General features: G+C 39.7%; 1 protein-coding gene across 2 annotated transcripts in view; it reads left to right on the top strand.

Moving 5' to 3' along the window:
* Nucleotides 1–8,013: 8,013 nt before the first annotated feature.
* lepr (leptin receptor) overlaps nucleotides 8,014–20,227 on the top strand; it is a 126,581-nt gene continuing 114,367 nt past the window's right edge. For both annotated transcript variants that reach the window (XM_043699432.2, XM_043699431.2), the window contains exons 1-2: nucleotides 8,014–8,368; nucleotides 14,568–14,625. In XM_043699432.2, the coding sequence (XP_043555367.2) occupies nucleotides 14,586–14,625 (40 nt within the window). In that variant the 5' untranslated portion in view covers nucleotides 8,014–8,368; nucleotides 14,568–14,585. The remainder of the gene's footprint in view (nucleotides 8,369–14,567; nucleotides 14,626–20,227) is intronic.

The following is a 20,227-nucleotide window of genomic DNA, read 5'->3' as shown; positions in this document are numbered from 1 at the left end:
TGTGGTTTTGCTTTTAAAATTATGTTGCCTGGCATTATTCCATTAAACTAGGCCTTTAAGTAATAGAAAATACACTGCTCCCAGCAACTGATAGCTATAACTAAAGCTTATCATTACTATTTAAATTAGACTGATTGCAGAAACTGAATTGGGTCTACCCATCATTTTGACATTTTGTTTCATACCTTGTAACAGTCGTTACACTTCAAAGATATCTGACTGATGGAAAAGCACTTTGGTTCAAGAGTCAACTATTTAAACACTAGCTCTTTCATTTCTTGGACACTATCTGTGAAATTTTACTGTGTGAATCCCTTTGTCTCAACTAGAGAAGGCTGAAAAGTGGAACTGAACTTTAAACTATGGTTTATGATGTGTGATGTTAACTTTGGAATATAACTTAGTGGAGAAAACATTATTGCAATAAGGTTTTTTTTAAATTCCTAAAATCATTTTGATAAGATGCTTTTTGTTACACCTGTGCTATTTACTATTTCAAGTAACTCTTTCTATCCTTTCTTCTTTTTTTGATATTTTTACGTTCCTTTCCTGATGCCTGGTATCTCTCAATGATAGTACAGCTGAAATTGTGAATTGAGCAACAGTAAGTAATGCTCGCAGATATAAAATTATATCATATACAATGTACAGGACTTCAATAACCCCACTTTCATAAACACACTAAAAGCAAAACTAATTCAAAGCATTTGACCTAAATTAGCATTAATGAGTATCTCATAATAATACAATTAATCTGATCACAACAGGAACAGCATAAGTGTTGGAAAAGAAATGAACTCTTTCGTGAATTAGGTTTATGTTGGATACATCTGGCTAAACAAATGCTAAGCTATAATTTGACTCACAATATTTAAAGCTCCCACAGCAAACTTTAAAATAATGGAATGGATGTAAAAAGGATGGGTCAACAGCAAATTGAAACCCTCAGCAGACAAAGAATGACTCAAACGTATTTTTCATGTATAAATACTACCAGCTAAATTGGCTTTTTGGTAGGCAGGGATTGTTTCATTTAATTCTTACTGAAGCTATAAAGAGATATCTGGAATTAAACTCGTCCCACCTGCCTGTGCTTGGCCTATGTCTCTCCAAACATTACTTATGTACTTACCTAAATATATTTTAAAGGATGTAACAGTACCCACATCTACAATTCCTCTGGAAGTCCATTCCATACATGAACCACTCTCTGTGTAAAAGAAATTGCCACTCATGTCTTTTTTAAAGCTTGTTCCTCTCACCTTAAAACTATGCCGCCTAATCTTGAAATCCCCTATTCTAGGGAAAAGACACCTGCCATTCACCTTATCTATACGCCTTTAGATTTTATGAGCCTCTATAAGATCACCCCTCAACCCCCTATGCTCCAGTGGAAAAACGTCCTAGCCTCTCCCCATTATTCAAATCCTCCATTCCTGGCAACATCCTGGTAAATCTCTTCTGAATTCTCTCCAACTTACTTCCACTCGAGGGAGTGCAGAGGAGCTTCACTAGGTTGATTCCGGAGTTGAGAAGTTTGGCTTATGAAGAGAGATTGAGTAGATTGGGACTATACTCACTAGAATTTACAAGAATGAGGAGGATATCATACAAACACACAAAACAGAGGCAGCTGCTGTGAAGGATTCTGGAGGAATCATCTCAGTCACTGCGACCGAGGAGGGGAGTGCAGAAGAGCTGGTGTCAGCGAATGGTTAAAGGGCATCCAAGAGAGGTTGCTGCTGAGAAGGATTCTGGGAGAAGTTGTCTTAATCACTGCCCAGGAGTGAATCAAAGGAAGGCAAGCCTTTTTGAGAAGAGCTGATATGTGGTTGAAGTGCTGCTGGAGGTTTACATGTAGGCTTCGGTGAGGAGGGCGAGCAGCAGCAAGGTAAGGCAATCGGAGGAGGAACAAACTACTGCAGCTGCTGAAGACAGAAGGCTAAAAGAAAAGTAGAAGGAAATTTAACCGTAAAGTCACAGGCGAGTGCCTGGTGATTTGTGAATAGTTTTTCTTCTTTCTTATTTTTTCTTCTTAAGTTGTTAACTTAAGTGTTAAACCATGCAGGAGATCCCAGACCCATGTCATGCACCTCCTTTGTGATGTGAGAATTCAGGGACCCTTCAGATGTCCCTGACTCCTTCATGTGCAGGAAATGTGTCCAACTGCAGCTCCTGTCTGACTGCTTGATAGTTCTGGAGCTGTGGCTGGATTCAATTTGGAGCATCTGTGAGGTTGAGGGAATCAGAGATAGCACTTTCAGTAAGCTGGTCACACCACAGATATAAATTGCTGAGAAAAATAGGGAATGAGTGACCAACAGACAGAGGAAGAGTAGGAAAGTAGTGCAGGGGTCCCATGCAGTCATCTTCCTCCAAAACCGACATACCGTTTTGGATACTACTGGGGGAGATGGCTCACCATGGGAGGGTGGCAACAGCCATGTTCATGGTCCTGTGTCTGGTTCTGCTGCACTGGAGGGCACAGAAAAGAGTGGCAGAGCTATAGTGATAGGGGATTCAGTTGTAAGGGGAATGGATAGGCATTTATGCAGCCACAAATGAGAGTCCAGGATAGTATGTTGCCTCCCTGGTGCATAGGTCAAGGATATCTCGGAGTAGCTGGAGGACATTCTGGAGAGGGAGGGTGAACAGCCAGCTGTCGTGGTACATATAGCCACCAACAATACAGGGCAAAAATGGGATGAGGTCCTACAGCTGAATTTAGGGAATTAGGAGTTAAACTAAAAAGTAGGATCTCAAAGGTAGTAATCTTGGAATTGCTACCAGTGCCACGCGTTAGTCAGAGTAGGAATGGCAGGATAGCTAAAATGAGTACGTGGATTGAAAGATGGTGTAAGATGAAGGGATTCAAATTCCTGAGACATTGGAACCAGTACTGGGATAGGTGGGACCAGTACAAATCCATGGTCTACTTCGGGGCAGGATTGGAACCAATCTCCTAGTGGCAGTGTTTGCTCGCGCTGTTGGGGAGGGTTTAAAATTAATATAGCAAGGGGATGGGAACCAATGCAGGAAGTCTGAGGGAAGTAAAGTGGGGACAGAGACAAAGGACAGGGGAAATGTGGAAGGCAGAGAAATCAAAGACAAAAATCAAAAAAGGACCACATTTCACAATGATTCTAAGAGGTCAATAAATGTCAAGAAAATATGCCTAAAGGCTCTGTGTCACAATGTGAGAAGCATTTGTGATAACATGGATGAATTAACTGTGCAAACGATATTAATGGATATGGTGTAATTGGGATCAAACAGACTGGCTACAGGGTGACCAAGGATGGGAACTCAATGTCCAGGGTTATTCAATTTTCAGGAAAGATAGACGGAAAGGAAAAGGAGGTAGGGTAGCATTGCTGGTTAAGGAGGATTAACACAATAGGGAGGATATTAACCTGAAGTGGAATCAGTATGGGTGGAACTGTCGAACACCAAAGGGGAAAAAGACATTAGTGGGAGTTGTGTACAGATCATCAAACAGCAGTTGTGATGTTGGGGACTATATTAAACAGGAAATTAGAGGTGCATGCAGTAAGGGTACAGCAGTTATTATGGGTGACTTCAACCTACATATTGATTGGACTAACCAAACTGGTAGCAATGCGATGGAGGAGGATTTCCCAGAATGTATGACAGATGGTTTCCTCAAGGAATATGTTGATGAACCAACTAGAGAGCAAGCCATCCTAGATTTGGGTATTGTGTAATGAGAGAGGATTTATTAGCAACATTGTCGTGAAAGATTCTTTGGGGGAAGAGTGACCATAATATGGTACACTTCTTCATTAAGATGGAGAGTGACACAAGTAAATCTGAAACTAGGGTCCTAAACTTAAAGAAAGCTAACTTTGATAGTATGAGGCATGCATTGGCTAGGATAAGAAGTTGTAATCAGTTGAATTCATAATGGACGACAAAGAGATGGCAGACTATTTGAACAATGCTTTGGATCTGTCATCACTAAGGGTAACACAATAACCTTCAGGAAATGCTCGGGGTCAGAGGGTCAAGCATGAAGGAGGAACTGACAGAAATCCTTATTAGTCAGGAAATGGTACTGGGAAAATTGATAGGATTAAAACTTGATAGGTCCCCAGGGCATGAAACTCTATAACCCAGAGTACTTAAGGAAGTGGCCATAGAAATAGCAGATGTACTGGTGATCAGTTTCCAGCATTCTGTAGATCCTGGAAAAGTTCCAATGGACTGGATGGTAGCTAATGTAACCCCATTCTTTAAAAAAGGCAGGAGAGAAAATATGGAATTATAGGCTGGTTAGCCTGACATGGGTCGTGGAGAAAATGCTGGAGTCAATCAATAAGGATGTAATAACTGATCATTTGGAAAGCAGTGACAGAATCTAGCCCAGTCAGCATTGAGTCATAGAGACATACAGCACAGAAACAGATCCTTCAGTCCAATTTTTCCATGTCGACCTGATATCCTAACCTAATCTAGTCCCATTTGCCAGCACTTGGCCCATATCCTTCTAGACCCTTCCTATTCATATACCCATTCAGATGCCTTTTAAATGTTGCAATTGTACCAGTTTCCACTACTTCCTCTGCCAGTTCATTCCATACACATACCACCCTCTGCGTGAAAAAGTTGCTCCTTAGGTCCCTTTTATATCTTTCCCCTCTCACCATAAACCTATGGTCTCTGTTTAGACTCCTCCAGGGAAACAACTTTGGCTACTTACCCTATCCATGCCCCTCATGATTCTATAAACCTCTATAAGGTCACCCTTCACCTTCCAATGATCCAGGGAGGACAGCCCCACCTATTCAGCATATCCCTACAACTCAAATTCCCCCAACCCTGGCAACATCCTTCTAAATCTTTTCTGAAGCTTTTCAAGTTTCACAACATTCTTCTGATAGGAAGGAGACCAGAATTGCACGCAATATTCCAAAAGTGGATTCACTAAAGGGAACTCATGCTGGACAAATCTTCTGCAATTTTCAGGATGTGATCAGTAGAGTGGACAAGTGTGAATCAGTATATTTTGTGTAAATGGACTTTCAACTGGCTTTTGAAAGGGTTCCACACAAGAGATCAGTAAAGAAAATTAAAGTGCATGGTATCGGAGGTCATGTATTGATATGGATAAAGAACTGGTTCGCAGACAGGAAGCAGAGAGTTGGAATAAATGGGTCTTTTTCAGAGTGGCAGGTAGTCAAGACTGAGGTACCACTGGGTTCAGAGCTAGGACCCCAGCTGTTCACAATATACATTAATGATCTGGATGAAGGAATTGAATGCCATATCTCCAAATCTGCAGATAACACTAAGTTGGGTATCAGTCTGTGCTGTGAGGAGGCTGTTAAGAGGTGGATTTGGACAGACTGCTGAGTGGACAAATACAATATAATGTGGATAAATACAAGGATATACACTTTGGTCATAGAAAAGGGAAGGCAGATTATTATCTGAATGGTGGCTGTTTTGGAAAAGGTGAGGTGCAACAAGACCTGGGTGTCATGGTAGAACAGTCGCTAAAAGTTGGCATGCAGGCAGTGAGGAAAGCTCATGACATGCTGGACTTCAGAACGAGAGGATTTGAATATCAGAGTAAGGATTCTAGCTGCAGTTATACAGGGCTGTGGTGAGGCCACACCTTGAGTATTGTGTGCAGTTTTGGTCTCCTCATCTGATGAAGGACATTCTTGCTATTGAGGGAGTCCAGTGGAGGGTCACCAAACTGGTTCCTGAAATGGCAGGACTAACATATGAGGAAAGACGGGATCGACAGGGCTTGTATTTGCTGGAATTTTGAAGAATGAGGCGGGAATCCCATAGAAATAGATAAAATTCTGATGGGACTGGACAGGTTAGATGTGAGAAGAATGTTCCTGATGTTGGGAAAGTCCAGAACTAGGGGTCACAGTCTAAGAATAAGGGGTAGGGCATTCAAGACAGAGAGTTGTGAGCCTGTGGAATTCTCTCTCACAAGAAACTATTGGGGCCGGTTCATTAGATATATTCAAGTGGGAACTGGACATGACCCTTGTGACTAAAGGGATCAAGGAGTATGGAGAGAGGGGGTGGGAATGGGATACTGAGATTGCATGATCGAATTGAATGGTGGTGCAGGCTCGAGGGGCCAAATGGCCTACTCCTGCACCTATGTTTGTATGAATAGACAAGCTAGAAGCAGGGAGGTTATTTCCACTGGCGGGTGAAACCAGAAATGGGGGCATAGCCCCAAAATAGGGGTGGGGGAGCAGATTTAGGAATGAGTAGAGGAGGAACTTCTTCACCCAAAGGGTTGTGAATCTGTGGAATTCCCTGCTCAATGAAGCAGCTAAGGCTACCTTGTTGAATGTTTTTAAGGCAAAGATAGATTTTTGAACAGTAAAGGAATTAAGGAATATTGTGAGTGGGCGGGTAAGTGGAGCTGAGTCCACGAAAAGATCAGCCATGATCTTATTGAATGGTGGACTCACTATTGAATGGGCCTACTCCTGTTCCTATTTCTTATGTTCTTAGTGGGGTGGGGGACAAAGGAGAGGAGGAAAGGGGGGGACGGGGGAAAAGAGTGAGAGAAATGAACAAGCATCAAAAGTTAGAGTGCCCTCAAAAACTAGAGGGTAAGTTGAAATAGGATAATTGCTAATGGTAATTATAAGATTTATAATGCAATAAAACACCAAGTTGATCAGAAAGTACAGAAAAAGATGCAAAAGAGAAATAAGACGGGCACAGAGAATGACTAGAATTGATTAATGACCAAAATACAAAGAAATAAAATGTCCTTTAGAAATACAAAATACTAAAAGTATAATCAAAGGTAGGGCGGGCTGATTAAGGACCAAATACTCTTATGGAGGTATGCTAAATGAACACTTTACATCTATTCATTGAAGAAGAGGATGTTGTCAATATGCTAATAATCGAGGCAACCAGTCTAAATAAATGTTTTCAGATTGGAGTTATATTCTCCTTACCAGTTAGAATGTCAGTACTAGTATATTAACCAATTCCTCCCATATCTGTGACCTTCTAATGTTAAGTCCATGTTTGTTTCACACATTCTACTTATTTGTATTGGAATGTTTTCCAGAGTTTCAGACATCCATAAAAGGTTGTTAATAATTGTTGAACAAATGTGTAGAATTCCTAGCATATAACTTTTTCTGTCTTCATGCCCAACCACGGCCATGCAGAATCCATTGTTTGCCTCTGTTACAAATTAACTCCTGACCAATGTGAACCTTTGACATCCATCACCGCTCCACATGTTCCATCCTGCCATTCAGTGTCTATTCCTATCCACTTTCTTGATCTTGTCAATGCCAGATTATGCAAAAGTGCATCAAAATTTAAGTTTCAACTATAAGAAAATTAAAACTGTGTGCCATACTTTCATACACTGCATGTTGGTTAAAATGTTCCAAGCCTAAAGAGGTTTAGCATTTAAGACAAAGTATTTGGCAATATTTACTTATAAGGTACATCTAAGAATTGTGGCCTAGATTTGGAAAATAAAGTTCTTTAATTCAATACCTGCCTCTTTGATTATGCCAGAAGTCTGGCGAGAAACTTCGAAAAGCGTATAAAAGATGTTTGATTTATATTCAGATTTTAAACAGATTTGTTGAAGCAAGAAAGCAGGTTATTTAGTCGTAACGCCTACGTCAGCTCTGAAAGAGCAACTTAGTTTCCTGCTTCGGTCCTCTGTCTCAAACTTTTCAGATATTTATCCTTTTATTTCCAATCCTGTCAATGCCCATTTTCCCCCAATGACTCACCCTTTTCTTTCGGCCTATTACTGACTCAGCTGTGATTCTTGCTCCGTCCGCGTCCTCAACCCTCTTGCTGTGTGCCTGCTTCTGTTTGTGCCCACGTGTTCGACTCATGCAATTGCTCACCTTTTGCCCCCGTTCAGCCCTTTTCAGTCTGTCACTGTCATTTGGCCCGCACCTCCTCCCTCATTACTCAGCTACACTCGTCAGTGCGGAGCTGCTGTTACCTACTCTCCTGTTTCCCCCCCCCCGCCCCGCTAGGGTCTGGAATCAGCTTCTCAGAAAAGAGCAGCCACGTGTGAACAAACGTCAGTGAAGCAGCAGCGGGGCTTAGGGTCGCTGCTGACGGGCTCTCGATCGATTGCGCTGAGCTTTGGTCTGTCAGCCGGCTCGGTGCTGTCTCCCAGCTCACGCTTGCACAGCGTGCTTCCCAGTGGTTATGTGTGGCCTCTGGTCACTGCACTGGATAGATGGTGGTGGGAAAGAAAGAATAACCATGTCAGACAACACGGTGCTCGGAAAGTGATTCTTGAAGCGACCCTTTAATCTCCCCCCCCCCCACCAGAAGTTGTGATTTCAGCCTCGGCACTGGGCAGTTAAATGTGAGTTTGAAAGATTGTTTCTTGACTTGTTGCTTTAAGCTTTAGGCGATTGAGTTCTTCTGAAGGAGAAAGTGGGCAAAATCTGCTCGAGTGCGTGAAACACAATTTCAGGAATGTTTGAAGGAAAGGTGGGGCTTGAAAGTTTACTTGTTCTAAAACCAATTTGCGGTACTTTAGTTTATTGAAGAATGTGCGGTTTGTTATTCCAACATTCTCTCCGACTTTTCTGTCCGATTGCTGCCTTACCCTCGAAAGAATTGTACATAAAGATGACTACTGCGTATAGCGTTTGATGGAGAATGTTATATTCCAGGGAATAGATGTGGCAAATCTTCCTTCTAATTTTTTTGGGGGATGGAAAAGTGCCAGAGCAGCTGCGCACCACATTAGCTGTTTCCACATCAGTTTCGCCATTGTATGTTTGCAAATAAAAGCATTGCCGAAGACTTTTTCCTGACGATAACTTGCTTTTTAAGGGATTTAACACGAGAATCAACACAGAGTACAGGGAAATCTGGCGCGTGGTTTTTATTTAACTAGAGTTGGAACTTGGGTTTTGGTGCATTTTTTAGCAGAACAGTTTTTCATCACTGCTAATAGATCACTAAATGTACATCAGATCCTCAGACAAAAGTGCCACATTCTGAATTTTCGTGAAGATAGCACAATTTGGAACGCTAGTGAAAACTGCCCGATTACCTCTAAACAGCTGACAGCTCGGCCCTCGTTGAAACTGAGCAAGTAATTCCAATGAAAATGTGTTGGGCAAGTGGAGGATTGTAACTTCAACAAACTTTAGGAGGTCTTGTTACACCGTGGGTAGTGTGTATCTTTTAGCCCATAGCTCTGGGTTCAAATTTCCTGCAGGACTTGACGGCTGAGGAAAGCCCTGTCATGACAGGGCCAAAGAGGTTCTTTATTATTCTTCAACTAATATGTAATAAAAGTGGGAGAAATTCTTCATCAACCATGTGGTGAGAAGTAAATTTTGAGCTTCCACCATCATATAATGGACTACAACATGCATGTAAAAGTCCATGTTGCCATTTGGACTCAGACTCCATGGGGGACCAGTTGACTGGAGGGCTGTTGTGGATGTGGTTTGTTCCAGCTCTTTTGGGTTTGATCCCTGTTCTGGCTGGGGGTAGATTCGAGAAGTGACTACGATGCTGTAACTTGGACCTGCCTTCAGGAGGAAGAGATCCAACAATGAGAAATTAGCTCCAGAGATGAAGAACCTTGGTTGTAAGAATAGGTTGAAAAAGTTGGGACTGTTCTCCCTGGAGAGAAGAGGACTAAGAAGAAATTTTATCGAGGTTTTCAAAGTCATGAGCAGATTGGATAGAGTAGATAGGGAGAAGCTGTTCCCACTTTTAAAAGATAGATTTAAATTGGACTGTAAAAGCTGCAAGGGTGATTTGAGAGAAAACACGTTCACCCAGTGAGTAGTTAGGGTATGGAACTCACAGCCTGGAAATGTGGTGGAGGCAGGTTCAATTGAGGCATTGAAGAGGATATTGGATGATAATTGGAAATGATGTTTGGGGACGTGGGGAAATGGAAGGCGATTGGCACCTACTTATAGCCCATTGTGCCTGCACTAGTTCTGAGTGGCCTACTTTGGAGACATTGTGATTTCTGTGATATTTAACAATGTGTTTTTTTGGGAAAAAGATTAAAATATGAATTGGGATTAGTGCTGGCAAAATAAGTCATCCAAATGCAAGTCACTGACTTGGAAGTGTCCAGGGCCACACCTGAAACAATTGTTAGGTATCTTTGGATCTGAAAGTCATGATCAATATTTTGATTGATTCTGCTGTTAAATTTGAGTTTTATTGGGTGAATCACAGGCTGCCTTCTTCCTCAGTTATTCAGGATGGATGGAAACTGACCAAGTGGGTCTTAAATGGTGTGATGAAACTGATCAACAAAAAGCTAAGTGACTTGTTCCAATGCTGTACAGTGTTTTGTTGACCAGATATGGTGCTGTTGGCTGGTCTGGAATGCAATTTCTACAGTGGTTTGGGATGAATGTTACATTTCATTACAAAATTTGTTCTATTTTAGTTAATTTTAAACATCTATTTTATACATCTTAAATTTTTTTTTGCATTGGTATGATTAATGAAAAAAAGAGTACAATTTGTATTTTCAAAAGATCCGCCAGACTGTAGCTTGCCTAAAAGCCATGTAGAAAGTTAGTTTTCCACTTTCAACCCTGTCTTGTGCATAGGGTCTCCCTCCTCCAACCTGTGTTGCTGGAGATATTTCCTCATTCAATTCTCTACCTAATTGAAAGGGACACTTTCATTTTTCCAGCCCTCTCAATTCATGCTGCTATTTTTCTTCCTCTATGTTTCATCTGAAGCTAGCTGTCCTCTCATAACAATCATACCTTGGCCTTCATTTCCATGGCCCTCATACATTCTCTTTTAGTTAAGTTGCAACTCTTCTCCTTCTTCATGCTTTACTCAATTCATGATGATTCTTCGTTTCCCTGCAGTTAATGCTCATATTCTCTTTATCAATGTCTTTCAATTAATTCTCACACTTTTTTTTTGTCCCCGTCCATCAAACTAGTCATAGAGATGTACAGCATGGAAACAGACCCTTCGGTCCAGCTCGTCCATGCCGACCACATATCCCAAATCAATCTTGTCCCACCTGCGAGCACCTGGCCCATCTCCCCATCCAGATGCCTTTAAATTGTACTAATTTAAATTGCAATTGTACTAGCCTCCACCACTTCCTCTGGCAGCTCCATACACGCACCACCCACTGCGTGAAAAAGGTCTCTTTTATATCTTTTCCCTCTCACCCTAAACCTATGCCCTCTAGTTCTGGACTCCCCCACCCCAGGGAAAAGACTTTGTTTATTTATCCTATCCATGCCTCTCATGATTGTATAAACCTCTGAGGTCACCCCCTCAGCCTTTGATGCACCAGGGAAAACAGCCCCAGCCTATTCAACCTTTCCCTATAGCTCAAATCCTCCAACCCTGGCAACATCCTTGCAAACCTTTTCTGAACCCTTTCAAATTTCACAACATCTTTCCAATATAAATTATTACGGCTTACCTGTTTTCTTAGATTCCACCTCATCCAAACTTCAACTTTCTGCCATTCATGGCCTCTTCCCTGTGTCAGTCCTTCTCAAGACATGATCATATTGTGTGTGATACTTTTCATTGCTCCTATGGTTAGGGCTTTTTCCACTTCTCAGTCTTTTATACCTCCTTTAATGTGTGTGCTTTTCAAACCCAGTTTGACACAAACTCATCATTATTTCTTGATCTGCCTTATTTTCTATCTCTTTTCCACATTGTTGATTACCAGCAGTTATTCTAATTCTAATCTCCATTTATGAAGGTTTTTGTCTTTTGTCAACTGAAGCAGACACTTTCTGTAAGCCTTTATTAATATGCCTCGCTGTTTTGAAATGAATTTGGCAGTTATTGTCAGGTTTATTGTAGATATAGCAATGAATGAGAAATAGTGAATAGAACTTTGGTTTCTTCATGAATAGAATTTTTAGTTCCCGAATGTGTGATGATCCTGCTCCCTTAAAAAGATTATGTTGTCCTTGGTTTTATTTTCATAGAGGTCGTAAAAAACAGACTCTGAAAAGTCTAAGTTAAAGGGTTTTAGGGACAATTTGATTCTAGTTAACTGACACTGCCTCAGGCAAAAGGCTTTTAAGGTTTAGAAAAACACTTGTACAATGAGTAGGGAGTGGCCAGTTCCACCAACTCAGCTTTTCTCTGGTTTGATTTGGTTTTTACCTGTCTGGTTATTCACTGAAAGCAGTCAGGCAGTTTTGAAGCTGCTGGACCCAAAGAAGCAGGCTCATGCTGGTTCTCTCTCCCAGACTTCTCTCCTGTAAGATTCTGCATTTGATTTTGCCTTTTGTGCCAAAGGGTTTTATGGTGATTGTTGCTTGTATTTGGAACAGCATCATTAAGTTGGTATGGTCTGTTGGGTTTTCGGATGGGTTAAGTTATTTAGTATTCTGATCTCTTTTGTTTCTGTTTCATTCGTCAAACTTGTAAATAAATTCTGTTTTGCTTAAAACTAAGTGGTTTGACCAACTGTATCTCTCCTGGAATATCTATCTTACACCTGCTTAAAACAACTAGCCAAGGTAGGGTCTGGGATACTTTCTTTAATGTTTTGAGGGGGTCTGGCCTGGTCCATACCAAATGGATTGGAAGTCACTGTGTAAAGTGCATAAAAATATATTCTAAATGTTTAGTGATCAAGATTCCAATAACATGTAAATAGGACTAGTTTAATAAGTGTGCAAGCTCAAGCAATTTGTATGGTTCAAAATCCAAGTAATTGAAAAATGAGAGCAAATAATTGCATACCAATGATTTCAACAAAAGCAAAAATTAACAAAATTTGAATGAAAATGTAGAATAAAATCACCACCCAGTGTAGGTCATGATTTGATGGAGATGTGATGCTAGCTATGATTAGACCTGTATTTCACAGGGAGAATAGGTGTTTGTTCAATTTAGCCTTGGTTACTTTTGAGCATAAATTCAAAGATAATATTCACTTCAGGTGACGTTTGAGTCACTCTAATTATACGGAAGATTGTGGATTCTATCCGGTCTTTAGATATGACAGGATGCTTAGTGAGCTACACAGTTCCATTCACCTACTAGTTCAACAAATTGTGAGTGACATTTTAATCTGTGTGTATTGCACTGCAGGAAGATAGTAAAAGAAAGATTAGGATAAGTCAGTATCCAACAGCAGTTAGACAAACACATATCACCAATTTTGAGTAACATAGTTCGGAAATGTCAAATAATACTTTACTGTGGCACATCTTTCAAATAATTAACCCAAAATATTAACTTTAAGAGAAGCAGTTTCATTTTGTCTTTGAGTACTGGCTAGTGGGGACTTGGAGATGGTAGAGTGTAGAATGCTTGTGGCAAGGTGCTACCTTTAAAGCAATAATTTTTACTCCTAGTCAACTAATAATGATTTATTTAACAGCCAAATAATGTGAGGTTCAAAATGTATTGGCAGTATGAAGTAATATATGTGAAGCCATTTCACAAACAGCTCCAGTAGAATAAAGGTGTAGGTTATTTTAAATGATCGTCTTGAGCAGTGTAAGACCAGAATGTTTATCTCAGAATTACCAGTCATAGTTAGTTTGTCAGACTGACACATGGGAATGTATTGTTTGGATATGTTTTTTAAGTGTTTGAATGTTTAAATATATTTGCATATTATTAGCAGTCTCTTTAATCATATTTTAAACTGACAGGGCATCTAGTATCGTATTGAAAAGCAAGAAATTGGTTACAAAACTAAGCGCACATAAAATCATTTTGAGTTGTTGTTTAAGCATTGCCCTTTGTAAAATTCCGTCTGTTAAATAAATGTTATGCAGTCAAGATATTGATACACCAACTTCAAAGTATTCATGGAAAATCATTTGATAGCCTACCCTTTGCTTAGAAAAATGGGTCACACTATTGCAATTTAACACAGATGTTAATGCCGTTCATTTGTAAACATTGGAGAAATTTTAAAAATATTTCTGTTGTGAAGAATCATGCTTTTGTCTGAATTGTTCATTAGTTGAAATTCAACCTACTGAATCTGTCTAGATTCCAGTATATTAGCTGGACTGGTGTAGGCGACAGTCACAGCTTGCCGTCTTTTGATAATGGCTAATTGGATTGTGGTTCATTCTGCACTTGCAAAACCCATACAAACATATTCATTGTGATTGATTTATGTCAATCTCTCAAATCAATTATGATTAATCAAAGGAAATTACAGTCTTTTAGTTAATATTCTTGTCATAGACTTAAGTTCTACCAACACCTCTGGGTCAAATAGGAATTCAAAAAATAGCATGAAGAGTTTAATATTTTATGGATTTATACTTTATATAAGCTTAAATGGAGATCATACAGCATATTGTGCAGTGATTGAAAGGGAAAAAAAAAGTTAATGTTGCGAGTGCATAAATTCAGTCAACATTAACTTTTTTTTTCAGATACTTTGATTATCAACATTTAAATTTTAAAATTCCAGGTTAGCAGCATTTGCTTTCTATTTGCACAAATTATTTATGACTCTGTACAGGGTTATGTTATTTAATTTTATATTTTAAATTTTTATTTTAATTGCAATGTGAATTCAATCACTTTTTTTTTATTTTCAGTTTCCCTCCATCTCAGGAATGATGATGCTGTGGCTAATGACTGGAACCCTGTGTCTGGGTACGTTAAAGATTATTGTTCTTGTTTCTGGAATTTGACCATATGGGAGGTCATGTATCTTTCAAACACAATAAACAGCCATGGCAATGCAGAACTTAGTTTTGCTGTGTTGATATCCATGTCAATTTGTTGTGTAAATGATATGGTGCTACATGTAAAATTTCATCCATTTTGTGGTAATCTTTTATAAACAAGATATTAAAAATGTTCATTGCTCCTTCATTCAAAGAAGCTTTTGTTAATTTCTTTACCCATTACCTTTGAGGCCTCCTGAGCCAATGGGCATTTTTCCAGCTGATCTTCTCCAAGACCTCTTCTAATGATACTTTTGATCCAAGACATAAGGTTTATGGGTGTGACCCAAGATGACATTTTTAAAATCTTTGCCATTGAGTTCTTTGGCTCCTCTGATTGCACAGTTTATATGGTATTTATGGCTATTGTCCTGTTTGGTAGTGTGCCAACACAATTTAGTGACAGTGCTAATGCAGTTTATCTCCTTAATGAAATAAATTATATCTTAAGACAAGATATCTAGTTCAATAATTTAGTTCATAAACCAGTGAAGTGCAAGATAATTATGGATGAGGGGAGTCATTTCAGCCTACCTTCGTTCATTAAATTATTTCTTTTTCCGATAGCTCCTCACGGTGAAGAGGATCTTTTCCACAGAGTACAGTTCATAGCAAGAAGCTGTGTGTGGAGTCTTTTAATGTGGAGAACCTGTTAAGTTGCAGCTACCATCACATGGTCCTGGACAGTCAGGATACTCTGCCACACCTGCCAGCTGGAGGGATTTACAGGTTGATAATTTAACCTGTTTGGTCCTGGCCTGAATATGCCTTCAATGGCCATTAATTCACGGAGTGAAAATTAATCCCAGAGCTCTGCCTCAAAGACAAGAAACTACCTCTGTATCACAAGGCAATCAAATCACTTAACTGATTCTTGAATAAGGTTGAGACATTTATCTCCAGTATCTAACATTGAAAACATTTTCTGAATTTATTTCTTGCCATACCTTGAAGTTGTGTGAACATATCAAGTGACAGGCAAGGAAAGACCAACTTATCCATCAAGCCTCCCCCACTCATTGTGGCTGGGACATAATGACTAAATTCTACCAATTCATGAAATATCACTTAATATCACAGCTTATAGTCATTCTTCTTCTTAAAGCCTATAGTTTTACAAACACGTCTGGACAAATAGGAACTCAACGGATAGCATGAGGATTTTAAGATTACTCATTTTTATACAAAGTTAAAAATCACACAACACCAGGTTATAGTCCAACAGGTTTAATTGGAAGCACACTAGCTTTCGGAGCGACGCTCCTTCATCAGGTGATCACAATCACCTGATGAGGGAGCAGCGCTCCGAAAGTTAGTGTGCTTCCAATTAAACCTGTTGAACTATAACCTGGTGTTGTGTGATTTTTAACTTTGTACACCCCAGTCCAACACCGGCATCTCTGAATCATTTTTATACTTTTGTGTAAACTTAAGGTCACAGTTCTTAATGGACTCTTAATGTTATTATATAAAATGAACTTCATTAATTTAAGTTTTTCTCATTGTTTCATGGGATATAAGCATTGCTTAAAAGGTCAGCATAGATTTCTAGTTGTCCTTGTGAAGGTCGTAATAAGCTGCCTTTTTGAACCACTGAAATCTATCTGAGCTATGTATGCATGCTGTCTGTTCAAGTAGATTAGGAAGTTCTAAGTCTTTGACCCAATGAGATTGTTCCAAGTCAGGATGATATGTAATTTCATGGTGAACTTACAAATGGTGATCTCCAGTGGTTGTTTATTATACAAATGGCAGTGTTTCCATTGTGTGTGATGCCCTTATCTTGCTAGGTACTACAGTCTGGGGTTGGAAGGTGCTCAACAAGCTGCTTCAGTACATAATGTCCTTGTTATATAGGAGGAAATAATCAAGTGATTGTACTTTGACAAGATAATGGCAAGAAAGTGTTAGCTTCTGTAGTTTACTGTAATCTATCTTCTCACATGTCTCTTTCTGTGAGACTGTTGACATGTGGTTTGTCACTTTTGACTTGAGAATTGGCACAATCAGACTTCTGGATTAAAGCAGACCTCAATATTTCATTTATCCAAGTAGAACAAAAAATACAGTGTCAACTTTAAAACACTATCTTGTCACCAAGGCTGGTATGCAAAATTAACTTCTCTTCTCACTTTAGTGGATTGAATATTATTTATGCAGTTTAAATTTTTAATACCGAGCTTCTGGGAGGTAATATTCTCTGCGTATAATTATTCCCTTTCTGTCTCTTTCATAATATTCAGACATGTTGTCCTTGTTATTCTTTAAGTGTTTTTTTTAATGAACACATGTTCTGTATGTTCTTGTTTAAAGTCCACAGACAGTTGTCTCTTGTATGAGGATAACACGCTCATTTAACTATTCAATATTTTCATCAAGCTCTTTGTTTTGCTCTGGCTGCTGTCGAGTTTCTTGAATGCTTTTGGAATTGCAGTCATCCAGACAAGTGGCAAGCATTCCATCCTGACTCAAGCCTGGGAGTTGATTGATAGGGTATAAAAGTCAGAACATATGGATCACTGATTACGGAATGGCCTGCTTTCTACGTGCTGCTTAACCATAGTGTTTCTATGGCTGGTACAGTTGAATTTCTGATCAATTATAGAACTACAGTGGAATGGTTAGACTCTCTTGTTGGAGATAGTCACCGCTGTGTACTTACATTGACTGAATATTACTTGCTGCTTCTCAGCCCAATACTGTCAAAGTCTTGCTACACAAGGTCTTGCTACACATGGGTGTGGACTGCTTCTTTAGCTGAGGAGTCATGAACAGATCATTGTGTAATTATCAGCAAATATCCCAAATTCTGATATTGTAATAGAAAGCAGGTCATTGATGAAGCAGTGAAAGTTTGTTGGATTAATAAATTCCTGCAATGATAAATAGATAGATAGATAGAAGAATACAGCGCAGTACAGGCCCTTCGGCCCTCGATGTTGCGCCGATCCAAGCCCACCTAACCTACACTAGCCCACTATCCTCCATATGCCTATCCAATGCCCGCTTAAATGCCCATAATGAGGGAGAGTCCACCACTGCTACTGGCAGGGCATTCCATGAACTCACGACTCGCTGAGTAAAGAACCTACCCCTAACATCTGTCCTATAACTACCCCCCCTTAATTTAAAGCTATGCCCCCTTGTAATAGCTGACTCCATACGTGGAAAAAGATTCTCACTGTCGACCCTATCTAAACCCCTAATCATCTTATACACCTCAATCAAGTCACCCCTAAACCTTCTTTTCTCCAATGAAAACAACCCCAAGTGCCTCAGCCTTTCCTCATACGATCTTTCTACCATACCAGGCAACATCCTGGTAAACCTCCTCTGCACCCGTTCCAGTGCCTCCACATCCTTCCTATAGTATGGCGACCAAAACTGCACACAATACTCCAGATGCGGCCGCACCAGAGTCTTATACAACTGCAACATGACCTCAGTACTCCGGAACTCAATTCCTCTACCAATAAAAGCCAGTATGCCATATGCCTTCTTCACTGCACTATTTACCTGGGTGGCAACTTTCAAAGATTTGTGTACATGGACACCAAGATCCCTCTGCTCATCCACACTACCAAGTATCCGACTGTTAGCCCAGTACCCCATCTTTTTATTACTCTTACCAAAGTGAATCACCTCACACTTAGCTACATTGAACTCCATTTGCCACCTTTCTGCCCAGTTCTGCAGCTTATCTATATCCCGCTGTAACCTGCCACATCCTTCCTCACTGTCTACAACTCCTCCGACTTTCGTATCATCCGCAAACTTGCTCACCCAACCTTCTAACCCCTTCTCCAGGTCATTTATAAATGATGTCCTTGGGTTGAGGTAACTAACACTGTCCTATTTTTGTACATATCCAATGAAACTCCAGTTTATTCTCATTGGAAAATGAAACTTTAAACAAATTCAATGGAATCTTTTAAGATTATGGCAGTGAACTTTTGAATTGTTGGTTCCTTTGCTTAACCATGAATTAGATCTTTATTCACAAATCAAAATGTTGTTTCTTGATTTAAAACATAATATGTTCATTCTTTTTTCAATGTGAATATTTCTACTGTCAACAATATATGCTTTATATTAGCTAACACCAGTCCTCATCAGTCATTTATTTGTGATTTTGTTTACTTTGATTAATCGAGTCTACGCATTAAGAATGTTTCAGCAGAATAGTCTACAGTGAAATTAATGCAAACACAAATCATCAACATTTCCTACAATTTGCACAATTCTGTAGTGCAGTTTACACATTTCTTTTTTAATTGATTTATAGCATGCTGGCCTTCATAACAAGAGGGATTGAGTATAGAAGCAAAGAGGTTCTTCTGCAGCTGTACAGGGCCCTGGTGAGACCACACCTGGAGTACTGTGTGCAGTTCTGGTCTCCAAATTTGAGGAAAGACATTCTGGCTATTGAGGGAGTGCAGCGTAGGTTCACGAGGTCAATTCCTGGAATGGCGGGATTACCTTACACTGAAAGACTGGAGCGACTGGACTTGTATACCCTTGAGTTTAGAAGACTGAGAGGGGATCTGATTGAGACATATAAAATTATTAAAGGATTGGACACTCTGGAGGCAGGAAACATGTTTCCGTTAATGGGTGAGTGCCGAACCAGAGGACACAGCTTAAAAATACAGGGTAGACCATTTAGGACAGGGATGAGGAGAAATTTCTCCACCCAGAGAGTGGTGGCTGTGTGGAATGCTCTGCCCTAGAGGGCAGTGGAGGCCCACTCTCTGGATTCATTTAAGAAAGAGTTGGACAGCGCTCTCAAGGATTGTGGAATCAAGGGTTATGGAGATAAGGCAGGAACAAGATACTGATTAAGGATGATCAGCCATGATCATATTGAATAGTGGTGCAGGCTCGAAGGGCAGAATGGCCTACTCCTACCCCTATTGTCTATTGATTTTCAGAGTTAAATTAATACATTTTCAGCAGAAAGTGAACTGTCTACTTACACTGTTTCTTCAGGGCTTCAGGCAGTTTGCAATAGAAAACAATAAAACCCTCACTGAATTGTTATCTATTTAATCATTGGTGATAGCCACATATGAATTAAAATGATCTTAGATGGGGAATCACTGACGCCCTCGTATTATTTTAGTGTTGGCTTAAATTTAGATGGGAGTGAATTGGGACTTATATTGGCCACATACAATCTTTAAAGTAAAGACTGTTTCATTCAAAACTCATGTTGCTTGTCGAATATTATGAGAAATGCATTCAAAAATGCTGATTTTAGACCTGATAGATTGGCTAATATAAAACCTGCAAAGAGAAATCTACCATTCAGATCTTAAACCTATTCTGTCTCCAGTTGGATAATTGATGATCTGCAACATCATCTGTCCACTTTGGTTTCATAACGTTAATATCTTTTCTAATAAAAATCTGACATTTTAGTTTTTTTTAATAAAATGAATTGGCCTTGCCTTGATGGTTTCTTTGAAAATGAGTTCCAGATTTTCAATACCGTAGATGTAACCCTGACCTAACCCTACTCCTTGCTA

Source organism: Chiloscyllium plagiosum, unplaced genomic scaffold (assembly GCF_037043375.1).
Source record: "Chiloscyllium plagiosum isolate Xiang-an unplaced genomic scaffold, Cpla_swu_hap1 HiC_scaffold_9, whole genome shotgun sequence".
NCBI classification, from domain to species: Eukaryota; Metazoa; Chordata; class Chondrichthyes; order Orectolobiformes; family Hemiscylliidae; genus Chiloscyllium; species Chiloscyllium plagiosum.
The sequence above is the reverse complement of the archived record's forward strand: the minus strand, read 5'-3'. Positions and strand labels throughout refer to the sequence as shown.